The 17,131-nt window shown below is 36.3% G+C and overlaps 2 protein-coding genes across 14 annotated transcripts in view; one reads left to right on the forward strand and one right to left on the reverse strand.

The window, feature by feature from the left end:
* Window positions 1-3,041, forward strand: LOC145964463 (uncharacterized). The gene is made up of 3 exons (XM_083087243.1): window positions 1-228; window positions 352-1,723; window positions 2,426-3,041. The coding sequence occupies exons 1-3, from the start codon at window positions 131-133 to the stop codon at window positions 2,660-2,662; spliced, it is 1,707 nt and encodes a 568-aa protein (XP_082943369.1). The 5' UTR covers window positions 1-130; the 3' UTR covers window positions 2,663-3,041.
* Crtc (CREB-regulated transcription coactivator) overlaps window positions 2,430-17,131 on the reverse strand; it is a 36,141-nt gene continuing 21,439 nt past the window's right edge. For 3 of the 13 annotated variants that reach the window (XM_083087233.1, XM_083087229.1, XM_083087238.1), the window contains 7 exons: window positions 15,192-15,344; window positions 14,692-14,856; window positions 14,305-14,466; window positions 10,532-10,624; window positions 10,249-10,402; window positions 9,735-9,936; window positions 2,431-4,113 (listed from right to left, as the gene is read on the reverse strand). In XM_083087233.1, coding sequence (XP_082943359.1) covers window positions 3,990-4,113; window positions 9,735-9,936; window positions 10,249-10,402; window positions 10,532-10,624; window positions 14,305-14,466; window positions 14,692-14,856; window positions 15,192-15,344 — 1,053 coding nt within the window. In that variant the 3' untranslated portion in view covers window positions 2,431-3,989. Of the gene's footprint in view, window positions 4,114-5,082; window positions 9,937-10,248; window positions 10,403-10,531; window positions 10,625-12,174; window positions 12,238-12,907; window positions 12,914-14,304; window positions 14,467-14,691; window positions 14,857-15,191; window positions 15,345-16,242; window positions 16,291-17,131 lie in introns of those variants that run through there. The other 10 variants (XM_083087239.1, XM_083087232.1, XM_083087231.1 and 7 more) reach the window with 10 other exon arrangements.

Consider the following 17,131-nt stretch of genomic DNA (forward strand, 5'->3'; position numbering starts at 1 on the left):
ATACGATAGCTCGTCCTTCACTATAATTTGACTTGACAACTTTGCAAAATCGTATGACGTTCAATCTCCTGATTAGCTGCACGTAATCGAGAGACTCTTTCGCGATGAATTGCAAGAGTTTTTATGCAGCATGAAAAATCGATTATACGATTATATCTGCATCTTCTTCATCTTGCTCGAGATATTACGACCGATTTCTCACGCGAAGATTGTCGACGATACTCGCAGGTATTGACAGCACGTGATTCTCTCCAATCGTTGTTGCAGTATCCGTCTACTGGACGATTTTTTTGCTTGTTTTTATCCTCTTCGCGGGTGAAATTGAATTCGATAGATTTTACACATTTCCAGAACGAAACGAAAGATATCCCTTGCTGAAATACCACAACCGCGAGGAAATGTCAACAACCACGTGAGAGAGATAAATTTGGAGCGCGAGGAAAAGGATAATGATCTCGAGAAGGGCGATCTTACATATCCCCGAGAGAAACGTAAGATCTCAAAAAGATCCGCGAATCCTGATGTCCAACAATCAAACGCCGAAAAGTCGGTCAATCGTATAGCCAGTCCCCTCAGTTTGAACGAGGCATCGGATTATGCGGAGGAACAGGCGGGTGAAGAGGCGGCGAAACAAGAAGGCGATACAGATGTAGACACGAACGATCTCGTACGTTTACCCCGTGACGTCAATGTCGAGAAATATACCGATCAGGACGAGAGATCGAGTCTCTACGACGATTACGAGGCGAAGGACGTCGCGAAGCGTGGCGTTCTGGGTGGTCCAGGGGATTACGAGGAAGCGGAGGATGATTCACCGGAGATATTGGAAGATCCGGTCGCATTGGAGGAAAACGAAGAGGAGAAGAGCGACTCTCGGGTGAAGAGAGATCAAGTGATCTCGGAAACGCCTGATAAATCTGAATCACGCAATCCAGCGAAGCTGAAGGAGCCAAAAATTGCGGAGAGCTCTTTGATGGGCAAAGTTTCTCGTGTCGAATCATCGAAAAGTTTTAATCGACGAGAGTCGGCGCCTGGCGACCCAGCCTCCGAGATCAAAGGATCCGCCGAATCGGACGAAGTGATTTCAAAGTCGAGCGGTTCCATCGAGAGCAAGGAACCGGCCAATGTAATTAGTTCGTCCAAACACGAGTCGAACGCGGAATACGGGAAGCGCGTAGAGGAGGAAATTCAACGGAAGATCGACTCGATCAAGGAAGAGATCAAACGTGACATCGAGGCGCAGCAGCGAATAAGGGATATCGAGGATAACAATGCTAGGTTCGACGAGTTATGGGATCAGGAGGTCGAGGAGAACTCGGAAGGTGAACCGATCGAAAAGCGCCAGATCAAGAGATCGATACGAGAAATCGCCGCTTCTTCTTCCTCGAAAAAAGATGATAGGAAACGAAGCTTAAACGGAGAACAACGCGATAAGCTGCAACGTCGATCCAGCGAGATCGGCAGGCCGGATAATTTGAAAGAAAGCGAAAGGTTGAAGAGACTATTCGCGATTAATCGCGATAAATCCTCCGGACAAGCTCCTTCGAAGGAGCTTTTAAAAAAAAAACGCGAACACGTCAGACAAATTTTTTTAGTAAACAACGATCGGACAAAGAGAAGAAGTTCGAGAAGTTACACACTGTCATCCGATCGGACAGCCGCCAGACCGGAAAATGAATTATTCACGGATTTGAATTCTTATCACCTTGCGAACGATGGAATGGTAAGGTTCAGTGAAAATCGAAAGTAAAATCGAATATTTTCGCGAAATTTTTTAGATATATATTAATGTATTATTAAAAATTAATATATATTATATTGCACATCTTTTGCTTAAAAGTAATTTCAGTGTTTTTAATTAAAATTGAAAAACACGTTCTACATAAAAAAAATAAGGCGAAAATGTACGAAATAAATAATTTTTTTCTATAACTTGATTTACAAAAAAAATTGACAGTTGGAAATTTAAAAAATTATTAAAATATTATGCTCTTTCGAGCTTAAAGCAGACTTTGTTTTATAAAATATTTTCTTTTTTATTGAAAAACTAAATTTTTATCTGGATACTTACACCATTTTTTCAATAACTTAAATTATATTTAAAAATTAAATTTATTATAAAATTATATCTTAAATTGTTTTTCTACATTTTCCATATTCTCAAGTAAGAATGTTGTATTTTTATATATCAATAGTGATCAAAATGAATTCGACCTATAAAATAATTTAATTGAAAGTTATTCAAATTTAAAAAAAACGTGTCATTAACCTTCTAAATTTCAAAATGAGTTTTCTCAAAAACCTTTTTATGAAAAAACTTTATTCTACATTTACGATTTAATTTTTTTAATATAGAATTATGTTTTTTATACAAGATATTATACAAAAAATTTTATAAAGAAAATTAAGTGAAATTTTGTCACAGCTGCAAGCATCTTCGCCCGTCGCCGCCGAAGATGAGAACAATGACGAAGAACAGATTCCTACAGCGGATCATTCGAATTCCTTGGTGGCTCTCACTGGAAGTTCGCAGGAATTGAGTCCGCGTTTAGCGAGAGAGTACAAAGAGGCCTTTGGTGGATTGCAGAGTGAGTCTGGCGGCGCTCTCGCTAGATTCAAGAGGATCAAACGCGTACTCGACGGTTCCGATGCGAAAATTTAAAATCTCTCATAAAGGGTAAAGTGAAACCAACTACCCTCTCTTCGGGGTGAGAGAATATTTTCACAAACTGAAACTGATTATCACGAAAGATACAACGTGTACCTTTCCGAACTTCTTCTATCGTTGCGCAGTAACGAAGGACTAAGTAGGAATATAAGACATATATAGACTTTTTATATAAAACGAAATATTTATAGACCTTTACGAGAGAGCAGAATGATGCATTTGTAATTAGAGAGAAAGACTATAGCTATAATATAGGGTGTAATGCCATTAATCACGAGACACTCGAAGAGATTGCGAGTCGATTTAATTGTAGCCTAAATGAACGATATATATATATATATATATATATATATATATATATATATATATATATATATATATAAATCCTTGACAAAAATGGATAACTATGTTATCTACCGCTCTAAATTACTTATAAATTTTTTTTTACGCCGGCCGTGTGTAGCACGTCAAAAGATATAAAACGAGTTTTGAATTGCTTCTCTTCGGACGCTTCTTGTACAATCTTAAAATATATTACAAGCTATTTAAAAAACATCTCGCAAAGTAAACTGCACGATGTCGCTAACATTGCATTACTTGCGCGCGATTGCATACGCTTTGCGTACGCGCGCGTGTCATTTCTCCAGTAATTCATTAACTTTATTTCGATAAATTTTAATTTATTAACAGACAATAAAATTCAAATCAATCAATCATTTTCTTAATCTTCGCACACACAACAGTACATACTAGAGAAACATTATATACAATAGTGACTCATCGATCGTCGGAAGGCGTTCACTTATCAATTATCACCATAGACCAATTCGAGAACCTGAAGAACGCGATACTTTAGAAGCGTAGCGCATAAGATTGATTAAGCAAATATAACGAAAGTTATGCGGACAGAGAGAAGATACTAATATTTCAATGTTGGAATAATCGAAAGAGTTGTTTTGCATGTATAAAACTTTGGAATGGAAAGGCAAGAATTTATTATAAACGTTCGACACACTTTATGAATATTTGTCTCTCCGCTTCCAAGTCGTATAATGATATGTTAATGCATAAACAGAAAACATGATGCAAGAAACAGCGATAATATCTTTTTCCCACGGAAAAATGCGCATATAAGCGAATAATTGTCGCGTTCTCCGGGTTGTCTCTTAGCGCCAATTGAGATAAAGAGAGAGAGGTACCTAGGCAAAAGACACAGACGTTTCGTAGACGTTCAAGATTTAATTAATAAACGTTATTACGATTAAACACGAAGAAGACACATAAATCGTTAATCGTCTTTCTTTTTTTTTTTCTTGTGCGCTTACACATTATGGACATGGACGCCGGAAACAGGAATGTGATGCACGCCGAGTGATGCCTGCACGTCCGTAATATCCCCGAATCGTACGCAATCCGCCTCTCTCCCGTTCCGTATAATCCTTCTACTTTACAACAATATAAAACAGTTATTTACATCGACGGCTAAGAGGATTTGAAAACGATGACAGTGTCGAGAGGAAACTTAGACGTTTAGAGATTTTCCTCGCCTCGATGAGTGTGCGTGTGGCATGATGTGTGTACGTGTGAGAATGAGCGTGTATACGTCTTTTTCGAGTGGTTTTTTCGCGCGAGACATGGTTGCGAGCTGAAAGGAAGAGATGTCCAGGTGACGTGGAAATCGAAACGTGGCCCTCGCGAAATCGAGATGGTCCTCGCGAGAATCAAGTCTACATCTTTTCGAACGACATCAATGTATCATCGAATGTATATCGCTCGACTAATCGACTTGTCTATTTAATATCGTGGCGTTACTTTACGATATCCCTTTCGAGGCATCGCTAAAAAGAGATCCGCGTGTGAATTGGTCGCGTCACTTGGATCGCACGTGACGATTTTCGCGAAAGTTTCGTGACGCGCTAAAGGGCACCGCATTTGATTGACCGTTAATTAATTAGATCGGCGTGAGTATCGGTCCTACGACAAAAGGCTTGGGTCGGCGAAACCTTCAGGCACCGATCAACTTTGAGAAAAACTCTTGTTTCCTTTTTTTTCGACTCGAACTTCAAACTTATCCATTGTTATCGAGTGTGAAAAATTAATCGAGAACCGACCGAGATCGAATATATCCGCGTAAAAAAATCAGCTCTAATCAACGTGCACGAACTTTGACATTTGCGAAAACCAGTCTCCACGCTGCATCATATGCGCCGGATCATATGTGAAGCGGAGAGATCCCGAGAGATATATTTTTACCGGCGCATATGAACACCAGGATCGCGTAAATATCCTTGCGAATGAAACGCGACTGCGAGATGCAACGTGGGTGTTAACGGTAACGCATAACCGACACGAGCGAGCCGCACGATGCGGCAAATAACGTGACGGATTGGCTTGGTATTTAGTGTGTGTCGAAAGAGCTCTTTTCTTTTTTATTTAAAAAAATCGATGTCTGAGAAATGGTGTTCACAATAATATAGTACAACAACGTAACGGTATTACATATAGGTAATATATATATATGTATATATATAATATTTTTTATATATATATTTTATATTTATATATATAATAATAGGTAAAATTCTTTTTTTACCACAATAACATGGCTATATACAAATATTACAAATTTTTCTTTCATTTAAGCCCTCACGGATCAACACCGCTGGGTCGATCTAGCGCGAGACTAGGCAGCGACGCTTTTCCAAATTCGCTGCTTACTTTATCTTCTTTAATTGCACGTTATATAACAGGCTTTCGATTTTATTAATCTTAAGCCAGTCTCTCCTCTCCTCAATGCGATTAAACAGAGGGAAAGAGAGAGAGAGAGCGTGAGAGAGGGAGAGAGAAAAATTTTTGTCTTTAGGATATGTAAAGAAAGAGAATGGATAGTGTAAGACAAGAAATGAAAAAAATTATTTAAAAATTTAAAGGTGCGAAATTTTGAAGGGTACAGGAAACAGAAAGGAAGGAGAGACGTTAGATCCTATATTTCAACTTTGTACAATACGTAAGAATATGAATTTGCACGTTTATGCGATTGAAGCGCTAAAGTCTTCCTGAGAGAGGCATCGCGCATCTTCTCTGGCTTATAGATCCCCTGATAAATTCTGATTTTATTTTCTCAACAAACATTTGGTGTCGAATGCCGAAGAGAAAACATCTGGTTTGCGATAAAATTTGATTCGCCACAAGGAAAAATCATTTTTTATCTCAAATTGTTTGCAATTCGAGAAGAATACGATGCTTGGAGATGCACGTTACGTATAAAAAAAAAGTTAAGTACTTTGCTATATTGTATCGTCGTTTCATCAATCTTTTTAATTAAATTAAATTAAAAAATGCGACTCGACAAAGACCTCACCTTACTTTCCATTCCTGAAAAAGAGATTCGTCTTTGGAAGGTTGATTTGTTAACATACATGATTTAAATTGCTAAATATTGTTATTTTAATTGCCGTTTACGAAAAATTAACTTTTTTTTTTTATACGTAACGTGCATCTCCAAGCATCGTATTCTTCTCGAATTGCGAACAATTTGAGATAAAAAATGATTTTTCCTTGCGGCGAATCAAATTTGATCGCAAACTAGACGTTTTCTCTTCGGCATTCGACACCAAATGTTTGTTGAGAAAATAAAATCAGAATTTATCAGGGGATCTATAAGCCAGAGAAGATGCGCGATGTCTCTCTGAGAAGACTATGTGTTCGCGCAGCGATAAGAAAGAGAGAGAGAGATGATAATATAAAAACATGTATAGCTTGCTATAATCTCCGAGAGGCCGATAACTCGATATAACTATTACAGTTACATTCTCACTCATTAAGATTAATGCGAGCTGTCAGAGCGTATTACTCATCTCATTTCACAATCTCTGAAATGATTTGATGAAATATGCAAGTTTAATGCATATAATATATTTGCGCGATTAGAAAAGCAATTACTTTGCCAATTTTTCACTTCGATAAAAAAGTGGTATTTGTTTAAGTTAGCGGATGCAGCTGCGAAATTACATGTAATGTTGTAAAAAACTACTTATCTTCATCTTTTCCTTAATATCGAATTAATCAAACATTTTTGTTTTACTTTCTTCTTCAAAAGTTTGATTACATTTTCACTGAATAAGCTCTTCTGAATTTTAATTATGGTTTAAATAAAGTCAGTTCATTTGGCGACTTTTTAATATATAAATATATAAATTTTGATTAAAACTTATAAAATGTTTTTAAATCAAACAATCAAATTATCATTTATTTATGTTTAAGCAAATTTAAAAAAATAACAATTGCACTAGTAATTTCCACGAAAAAGATGTATAAAAAAATAAAAAAAAAAATTTTTTTAAATTTTTAAAATTCAAACAAAAAAAATTTATAACTCAAATATATGCATAGAAAATTACCTATTAAAAAAAAAGATTTTATAAGTTTTAATCAAAATTTATATATTTATATATTAAAAAGTCGCCAAATAAACTGACTTTATTTAAATCATAATTAAAATTCAGAAGAGCTTATTCAGTGAAAATGTAATCAATATGTAATATATTTTAATATATTTTTTAATATATTTTAATCTTTTTCGAGTGCACTCGCCTCCTTAATCAAAGACCTTGCAAATCGCGTGACATTAAATTCACTTAATGTAGTATCTCACGTGATTCTCTTTCCGTTATGTTTATCGTTGTACACTTTATTTTTGAAAGCTTTAGATATCGAAAGACAGCAATATATTATGTTTCGCGCGAGATATATGTTAAATACGAAATAATAAATCTGTCTTCTCCTTTTTCGGAGATATTCCACAAATTAAGATTCTGCGCTCTTTATATGCCTCTTGCGAGCTTTTTTTTCGTTTTACGATGACAATGACAAATTGACATGAACGATCTTGGTTAACATTTAACTTGGTTTAAACCTTATGTTAAACGACCGACGATCATATACATACGTTTATATTGCACGATTATGAGTCAATAGAGCACGATCTTACAATCTATGACGAATATCTACGCGCTTTTGGCACCTCTTGTGTTTGCGTATACGCGGACGAAACTTTGTGAGTAGAAAGATAGAGAGAGAGAGAGAAGAAAGAGAGAAAGAGAGAATTTCATCTACTACGATAGAACTTTTGGATATATCGATGATTCAAAAACTCTCTTGTGGTCACATTAATCACATTTTAAATATGTAAAGATTATTATTAAGATTCTTCTCCGTCAAGAGAGATGACGCTATTCCGCGAACTTTTCCATTCTGCATAAAAAAGCTCCCGTAGCCACGAAGTGCGCACTGACCGATAGCGAGAATGCGAAAAAAGAGGGATTTTCTCTCTGTTACACTTCGTTACGTACCAGAACTTTTTTAACATCGAAAGAAAATTCCGTTTATCACTCAATGCAGACGGAAAATAATTTATATTTATAAGATATGAATGTGTATGTATGTGTATCATTTAGCGAGATAGCAAATTGATCTATTTCTCAGTTTACATCCGTTCAAATTTCAATTTATTTTTAATGTAGGATGAAAGAGATGTGTATATGTATGCCAAAGTATGTGCACTCGGTTAGCTATGCTACTTCTCGGAGCCAGATTCCACAATGCTAATCGCCTACATTGTGTCTTTATCTCGAATGAAGAACTTTGAATGTTATTGAAAAAGGTATGATACACTAATTACGACATGTATAGACATAAGGATCGTATTCTTGATTTCATCGTCATTATCTTAATCTCGATTAATTATCAAACGCGCGTATAAAGTATAATATATTACTTTCAAAAAACAATTGACAAAATCGTCGAGGGTACACGCATTATATTTCTCTTTCTGCTTCTGTTATTATTATTGCGTTTACTCGTAGTAAATATATTAATAACCGAAATAATAAAATCATAAGCATTCTTCAAAAAATGACAAATACAGAAATGATCACCAATAGCACATCTAGAGAAATCTGTTTCCGAAACTTTTACGCAGTTTCTTCGTTGAGATTGCCTTTGAATTTTTTAGACTTATCCAATTTCAATATCACAGATTCGATATTTGTATTTTCCGATGGAGAAAAAAATTGAGTCTAAAAATTTTTTACAGTAATAATTAATTCTGTTTTATCTAAAATAATTCTATTATATCGCAAACACGATATTAAGGGAGAAAGAGGAAAAGTAAAAGTGAGCGAAAGTATTTCCTAGATAAACTATGTTAAATGTTTATGTAATCGTAACTGCTACTCGCAAGGATATAATGAGGAAAAGGACACAAAAATCTAGATTACTGTTGGCGTGTACCGCCGATAGGCATCTCCCTCCTCTCTCACTTCTATGTCTTTATACGTTTCTTTTTTTTTTTAATACGATCTTCCATCGAGGAGCATAATCAATCGTAATCTTCTCTAAACTTTAAATTGGCCTAAACGATAGATTACTTCACTATATAATTGCATTATGATAAAAGCATGTATAAATCAGTAAACATTTTTCTTTTGTGCTTCTTAGAGATCATACATGATACAATGTACAAAGTAGTGTAAAATAAAAAAAGGGTTAATAAAGATTTTTTTTATATTATTTAATCGTCAAGTAACGGTTTATCACGAGCGGGAGACATCTTTCATTGACCACTGACTTATTTCCAGAAAATGTCTCGAAAGATTTTTTTTGCGGACATACTATCCTCAAAAAAACAATGCAGATCTCCAAACTTGTATTATGCACGATTCAAGTGATAAAAAAAAATGCGTCATTAAACGAGATAAAAATATTCACATAAAATCTATATATATATAAATTCGTATGCTATATAAATAAAATTTACTAAAAAATTTGTTATTTATACACAATTTATTATGTATTGATGCGCTATTGATTCCCTGAAAATCTGTCAGTGCCCAAAAAGTATCCCAATATGTCAAAGTGTCTTAAGAATTAATCGCGACACCAGGACAGAATTTATTTTATCCTACACAATAGTCGATACGGGAGAATGTGTGTGTGTGTGTGTGTGTATGTGTGTGTATGTGTGTTGGTAAATGAGTAAAATCTCTTCCCTTAAAGTCGATCTAACCTAAAGTGGGCTTCGGCGCTGGAATCCGATATGACCATCGTAGGATCGGCTAGCATTTGTAGACCGTCCACGTCGATTGGATCGAGGCCTTGTCTAAGGGCGTCGTCCGATGGGAACATTTCCGGATCAAAATCTCCCATCATCGCCGTACCGAGGTCCTTGACGAATTCTGGATTCGTGAGATCGTCCGCACCGGAGAAGTCTGCAACATGGTATTTATCGAGATTCCACCATTATTTTATCATTTCAAATTCCATCGCGAAATTATTTACGGAATTGAAATAAATCATTATTTTTCCATTTTTTTTTCGACGAAAGCATAACCCGTATCATACATAAATGTATTAAATATTCTTAATGGATAACAAAAATTGGCTTTGAAATATTATCGTAAAAAAAACGCAACGACTTTATTCCGAGAATAATGGAATAAAACGAGCGAGATATTTCACGTCTTGTCACGCGGACGCGTAATTAAAAAATTCACGTGGCACGTATACCGCGGGGAATATACCTGTGAGAATAATCGTAGGTGTGTTTGGAGTTTGCGGTGTGAGCTGCTGGGTAGCGGTCGTCGTCGTTGCAGATTGATACGCCATTTGCGGACTCGTGCTGAAGTACCCCCCGTCCCCGCTGCCTAATTCGCCCCCGACATTAATCATGTCGTTCTGAGAAACAAACAACATGAGAAATTTAGTAAAGAAATAAAGCATGTACGCGCGCAAGAAAAGAATACATCTTATCATCTTTACTGCTTCTTTTTCCGAACATTAATAACGACGATTTACGAGACATACCTTGACGATTCTTCTCACCTGCGTGTAATTCGTGGTATGATTCGGCGACCCGATATACGTCCCGATCGTGTTCGTCTGCACCGGCGTGTCCATCTGAAGTAGAGAAGAAAAAAAAAGGAAGGTCGTGGATGAGCGATCTTATAATGAAAAAACCTCGCGGGATTTATAATCGTTGCGGTCTAATCCGAGTCGTTCTTTAACGCGACGTTGATTCATTTCGCGTGTAACGCGACCCCCGTCCCTTATAAATGCTTTTTATAGAACGATATCGCGCACGCGGGAGGGAAAACAACGGAAGAGGAGTATAAAGGGAGAAATCCAAGTACGATCGAAGCCGGTAAACGCTCGGTACGCGCGTTCGCTCCAGATCTTCGGAAGATCGCCGTTATTTTCTCCTCAACTTTGGAATCCATTACGGCATTAGTTATGGTTCGATTTCCGGATACTTCGTTTCGCTTAATAGCCTTTGTCAAATGAAATCCCTTTTCGCTTAGCCGGCATCCGGTAAAGAGCTTATTGCTTCCTGTATCTCTGTATATTTCCGTTATTTCACATGTATTCATGTACTTTTTTCTAATCGAATCTATTTGTCCGACGTTTATCTCGAAATTATCGATTCTTCTTCCGAAGAGAGGAAAATGATTTATGAAACTGTGACGTTGCAATTATACTAAATGATACTAAATAACTTCGAACAATCGATAGTTTGCGCAGATAAGGCTATTTAACTTCGAACGGTTTTTTATATATGTCGTAAAATATCAGCGTGCTCTTCATTCCTCTATTAACTGATGAGCTCAATGCCATCCGCGTCAATATCAAACGCTACGGTAACGGCCACTTGTGCGTGTAACTGAGGGAGCGTAAAGAGAGGGTATCGCGTTAAGGCCCCCGCGTCCGTGAAACTGGTCCTTCTGAAGCGCAGCACGTATGTACACGACATGTATGTACATTCTATACGTGTATAAGAACGCGTTTCCGAATTTGTGGAATATCGCGATTATTATTAGCCTACATTCTTATAATGATGATTTCATCAAGAATCGCGATTATAACGCATTTTTCCTGTCCGCGATACGAGTGGCTTTAAAACGTTCTTTCGACGCGGTAAAATGTTTTAAACAGCGATGTTTAAATCAGCGACATATATATATGTACATACACACACGCACACTGAGTATGATTTTTTATTGCGAGAGGGTAATATTTTCTCTTAATCCGCGAATATATATATATTTTATCCTGGATCTGATATTTCTCCTCCGTACAATGCAAGTCTCACGCACGGGAATACATTTGACGCGTGCATATTCAACGCTGTACGAAAGCCGTGAAAGGAGCACGGTACTTGAGAATTCGCATTTTTTTTTTTATACCGATTAGTAGCGTATACATATGAAACAGTGTATTAGTCATACATGTTTCTCTCTTTCTCTCTCTTGATTCAATAAGTAAATTTTAAATATTAAAAGAGATGATGATTCTACGATCGATCTTTTATATTAGTTTACACATTATTAATTTTATGACTCGGAGAATTTTGCTTTTTGCGAGCCTTGTATAAGAAAGTGTACGATGGTACCGGGCGTTACTATCGAACTTGCACAAATAAAAATGTTTCACAACTAATGGCGATATTTCACCTCTATCTGCGTGGTCCAGGTGCAACCGAGTTCCATCAGCTGTTGCGCGAATTTCGGCCACTCCTGAATTATGAATGCAGGCAACAGATAAATAGCAAGACTTAAGATATGAGTCTAGAGCTCTTAATACATAATCAAACGTAAATATCCGTTTTTTTTTTTTTCATAATAAAACTAATTTCGATAAAGATCTATTCTGAGATGCGATACTTGCGGTCATGCGATCCTAACTAATTATAATTAATTTCATATTAGATATATCTCTCTCTTTCTCTCCCGTTAACTAAAAAAAAAATGAAGAATTATAATTTGACGCTTTAAAGAATGGGAGGTTTGACGGTGTAACTGAATAGAATATCAAGTGACTCCGAGTCAGAATAATTCATACGATTCATTCGCTTGGAATAATTCATCGCTTAGCATTAATTACAGCTTCGAAGGTCAAATCTTTCCTGAAGAGGAATAATGTTGAAATTCACGAAACCTATTAGCTTGTAAACGGTGATTCGAAAAATCGTGTTTCATGCGAAAAATATTTGTTACATTATTAATGCATCTGTTGAAATATGTAAATGAGAAATTTATGAAGAGAGTATCAAGTTTAAGATTCTAAAGCCAATTCAAACAGAATCATTTTGTAATTTCATTAAAATTTCGATGAATATTGTCGTTTTTTTCTTTTTCATTCTTGCTATACTTATTAAATACAAACACCTTAGCGTCAGATACTTACCAGTCCCTTCGACATGCATAAAAAAAGATGGAGCGCCAATTAAGATCGGGTATCTCTTAATTAGTCATAATTGATTGTACGTAATTTTTATATAATCAAAATTGTTATGAAAAAATCAGCGGGGAAATCAGAGAAAATTATATATATATTTAGCGTTCCCGTATCTGTTGCGCGAGCAATCGGAATTAAAAAAAATTCATTACGACGGTCTTCCGATTTGAAAGTATCGATCGCCTTTATCAGCAATATTGAAATGAAACGCGCGAGTATTTCTGACGTTACGCTCGTGCGCTCGTGTATACCTGTTACAAGCGTTATAACATGCAAAACGCTCCCTCTTTCTCTCTCTTTCCCTCTCTTTGCGGAAGCCTGAATGCAATTATGCGCGCTAGAGTACCGTGTAAAACGTGCAGCACGTGCGTTTTACATTTCAACCGCGAATATAGTGTAAGATAGGCGGATTGAGACAAGTCACAAGTCTGACGAGTTTTCGTAGGCTACGCGCGTCGAAAATCTCGGAACGATCGTTTATGAAGACAGGCTGTCCCAGAGAAGACGGGAATTGTACAAGATGAATCGAGAAACATAGTACGACCGAAAAGGGAATGATTTTTCTTTCAAAAGTCGAAATACAAAATAAGATTTTTTCACTTGTTATTGTTTCATAGAAATTGAAAATTGAAAAATTAAGGAAATGCACATTTTTTTAACTTTTAAACAACTTTGTATCATACATTACCGAATTTATCTCGATAATGGTTATAAAAATCTGTATTAAAAAAATATAATTTTCTCTCTATTAAAAATATAAAATTTATTTTAGCATTTTATAGACATAACTTTTGCAATAACTTCAATAATTTTAAATCATTTTATTAAATAGTAAAAAAAGTATTATATTTATATAGTCGAACAATATGATATAAGATTTATTAGAAATCATATTGAAGCTTAAAAAAGTGTATTATTAATTTTACAAATTTCAAAGTTAATTTTCTCGTGCAAAAAAAAATTTTATTATTTTATCTCAACTTATTTTTATACTTTTCGGTTATATTACTTGTCCCGATTTATCGAACCTGTTTTATCTACGACAAAGCTTCGATGACAAAGATAAGAATGTCGAATGTACAACTGGACCACTAGCTGACGTGTCAATCGAATATTTCCGATAGCTTAAAAGAAAAAGAAATTGTCTTCTTTCCTGAATAAGACTGCCAAACGAGTCAATTTAGATTTTACTAAGCTTTACAATATTGTACAACTGTCACAATACGCTTATATAAAAATTTAAAAGTTACTCTCGGAGATGTTCGTCCACGTGACACTTCGCGAACTCGAACACATAGGTCAGTCCTCTCTTTAATCATGCTTAAATAAATAAATCGCTCACGTACCATTGTGAATTGTTCGAAATCCTGTTGAAGGGCCGCCGCTTGTGCCTGATTGATGAAATAAGTATTCTGATCGATAACGTCGGACGTCAAACTGGGCGGACCCGGATGTCCTGTAGGACTAGGCGGCGCCGATGGATTATTGCTGTAACTTAAAGGACTTCCCTGAAACAGGAAATGCATGTTGCTCTTAGACTTGTAAAGAACCATTCTTACTTCAATAAGGCTTATCTCTCGTGAGATTAATTAAATTAAATTATATAGCTTCTTGCATTTGTCATTTTTAGGGATTATTGCAATCTATTGACTATATATTCGAAACACACACAACACACTGTACATATATAATAATTTATCAATAGAGTTTATATGTAAGAGATGATTTCTCACTTGAACTGTTAGACTAGGTGACGATTGCGGTGAGGGCCTGTTCACCGACTGCGTGGATCTGTACGATACTAATGAATTGAGCTGTTGCTGTGATTGTTGATGTTGATGTTGATGTTGATGTTGATGTTGATGTTGTTGTTGTTGTTGCTGCGGCTGTGACGTTTTCTGAATATCGGGCAACAGAAAATGATAAATAGTTATTAGCGGAAAATTAGTTTTAAATTTTATCGTACAACGATATCAAAACTAGTAGTATGTTGTAACATTTTTCTACATTTCTTGAATCGATAATTTTTTCGAAAAATAGAAATAAAAAGACTCGAATTTTTTTACTAATATATAGTTGTCAGAAGATGTCAAATATGTAGATATGTAAAAAGGACCGCATGTGTGTAAAATGCGACACTTGTATCTAAATACTTTGTAATACAATACTATTATTTGCGGATACGTACACAAGTACAAGGGGGATAAAAATTTTCGAAACGATCGATACTAACTGGACTTTGCGGCGGCACAGGACTGTGCGATTGTTGATAAATGTAGTGGCCGGCAGTCGGGCTGTGAGACGTCGCCGTCGGCGCCGGTTGCTGCGGATAGCTCTGAAGATCCTGTTGCGAAGTACTTGTGCTGTTTTCCAGTGCCACACCCTGCTTCATACCCATCGCTATTAACGATCGATCGTCGCTCTGTCGCCTCTTTCGTTTTGCTCTCTCTCTCTCTCTTTTTTTCGCGCTTTCGCGTAACTAGACTCAACTCGATGGACGCTACATAATCGCAGCAGGCTCGCGATAATCGATCTCTACGTCGTTGATTACAGCATCGGACTTGCGGAAGCGGTTCGCCGCGACAACCGAGTTGCTTTACTAAATTGCCAAGCAAACGATTTCGGCGCACAAGAGTAAATCTCGAGAGGACGCGTTAGATATTTATCGATTCTGCTCGCTTCTGGCGATCGGGGATTGATAATGAGCACATCGGGAAACGATAATGAGCACACACAAATTGTTTCGAAGTAACAGAAATTCTGAGCCACGAAAGAGACACGTTCCAGGGAAGAGAAAAATTTGCAAACTGGCTAAAGATCTCCTTGAGGGAATCGCTTTCTAATCACATTCTCGATCGCCAAAACACGCATCAAGCATCATACAGAGCCAATTATGTCGCTACATTACGACGCAAAAATGAATGATTCACGTAAATGCTAAAATTACTTTAGAATTATCTTTGTGTAATGCTTATCTCTTCCTTGTGTCAAATCGCAATTATCGCGACATTATTTTTTGTTTCGTGTTTATTTTCGAATCCGTTGCGTTGGCGAACCCATTGTACGATTATTGCTACATACGCATTAGCATACATACGTTTCGCTCTATTGATTGATATTTCGATTATTTATCTGCAAGCTCGGTGCTATAACAAGCAAAAACAGTAAAAACCGCCGACGGCTTTTTGACAGCCATCGCGCGACTAAGAGGCAGCAACACAAGCGTAATACCATTATATTACATACGTTCGTGAGAGCTGGTAAAAACTGGTGTGACTACTAACCTTACACGTGTGAAGAAACCTAGAGTTAACAGGCACTGATAAATGGTTCTGCAAAATAACAAACACAAACAACCACTACAACAAAGGCAAAATAAAAAATAAATAGAAAATTAAGAGAGACGCACCGACATAAAAAAAAACGCGCGTAAAATTTCGTTCGAACTTTTCCAATTCTGTCGCTGAAATTGTCACGTCCTGATATTAACGAACGGGAAACGAGCGACAAAATAAAATTGCGTTGAAATTGTCCGATATATTTTTTCTCCTTTTTTTCCATTAAAAAACTGTCGCATCTGTAGCGACGTAGTTTCCTGACGAATTTGCTTTGCGATTTACATAATTTTCCGCGTTCGCAATTGACGATCGAAATTATCGAGCGGACTCGATAAATGTTGTTAAATTCCGTATTAATAATGTCAGGACGTATTTAGGTCACAAGTGCTTTCCACAGCGTGCTCTACAAGTTTCATTTCGAACTTAACGCTACGTAACCACCCGCAACATTATATTCTTGTTACACGTTACCATGTTACACGTTAACCATGAGATAATTACATTGAAAAAAAGAAGAAAATCGATATTCAACCACGATAAAATTTGCGTATTTAAACATTGAAAAGGCATGCCGCGGATTGCTTTTTTAAAAGTGAAAGACTCGAATCTTTCTCTGCTTAAAAGGCAATGGCAACTTTGACATAGCGATACTGAAAGCAATCCAATTACATGCGAAAATTACTACTAAAGGAATCATTTGTGTTTATGTAATACGCGTGGTTCGCTAAATGTGATGCTTTTCGCGAGGTGGTACTTCTAAAATTTTATACAATTTTCACTGTACGCAATTTGTACCGTTAATTTCTCATTTTGAAGATACACTTATATATATATT

This window comes from Camponotus vicinus, unplaced genomic scaffold (assembly GCF_025532165.1).
Source record: "Camponotus vicinus isolate PSW18456_S1 unplaced genomic scaffold, iyCamVici1.0 SCAF_13, whole genome shotgun sequence".
NCBI classification, from domain to species: Eukaryota; Metazoa; Arthropoda; class Insecta; order Hymenoptera; family Formicidae; genus Camponotus; species Camponotus vicinus.

Coding starts and splice junctions, on each gene's coding strand:
- LOC145964463 (XM_083087243.1), top strand. CDS start 131: ATGAAAAATCGATTATACGATTATATCTGCATCTTCTTCATCTTGCTC. Junction 229..351: donor ATTGTCGACGATACTCGCAG/GTATTGACAGCA, acceptor ACACATTTCCAG/AACGAAACGAAAGATATCCC. Junction 1,724..2,425: donor ACCTTGCGAACGATGGAATG/GTAAGGTTCAGT, acceptor ATTTTGTCACAG/CTGCAAGCATCTTCGCCCGT.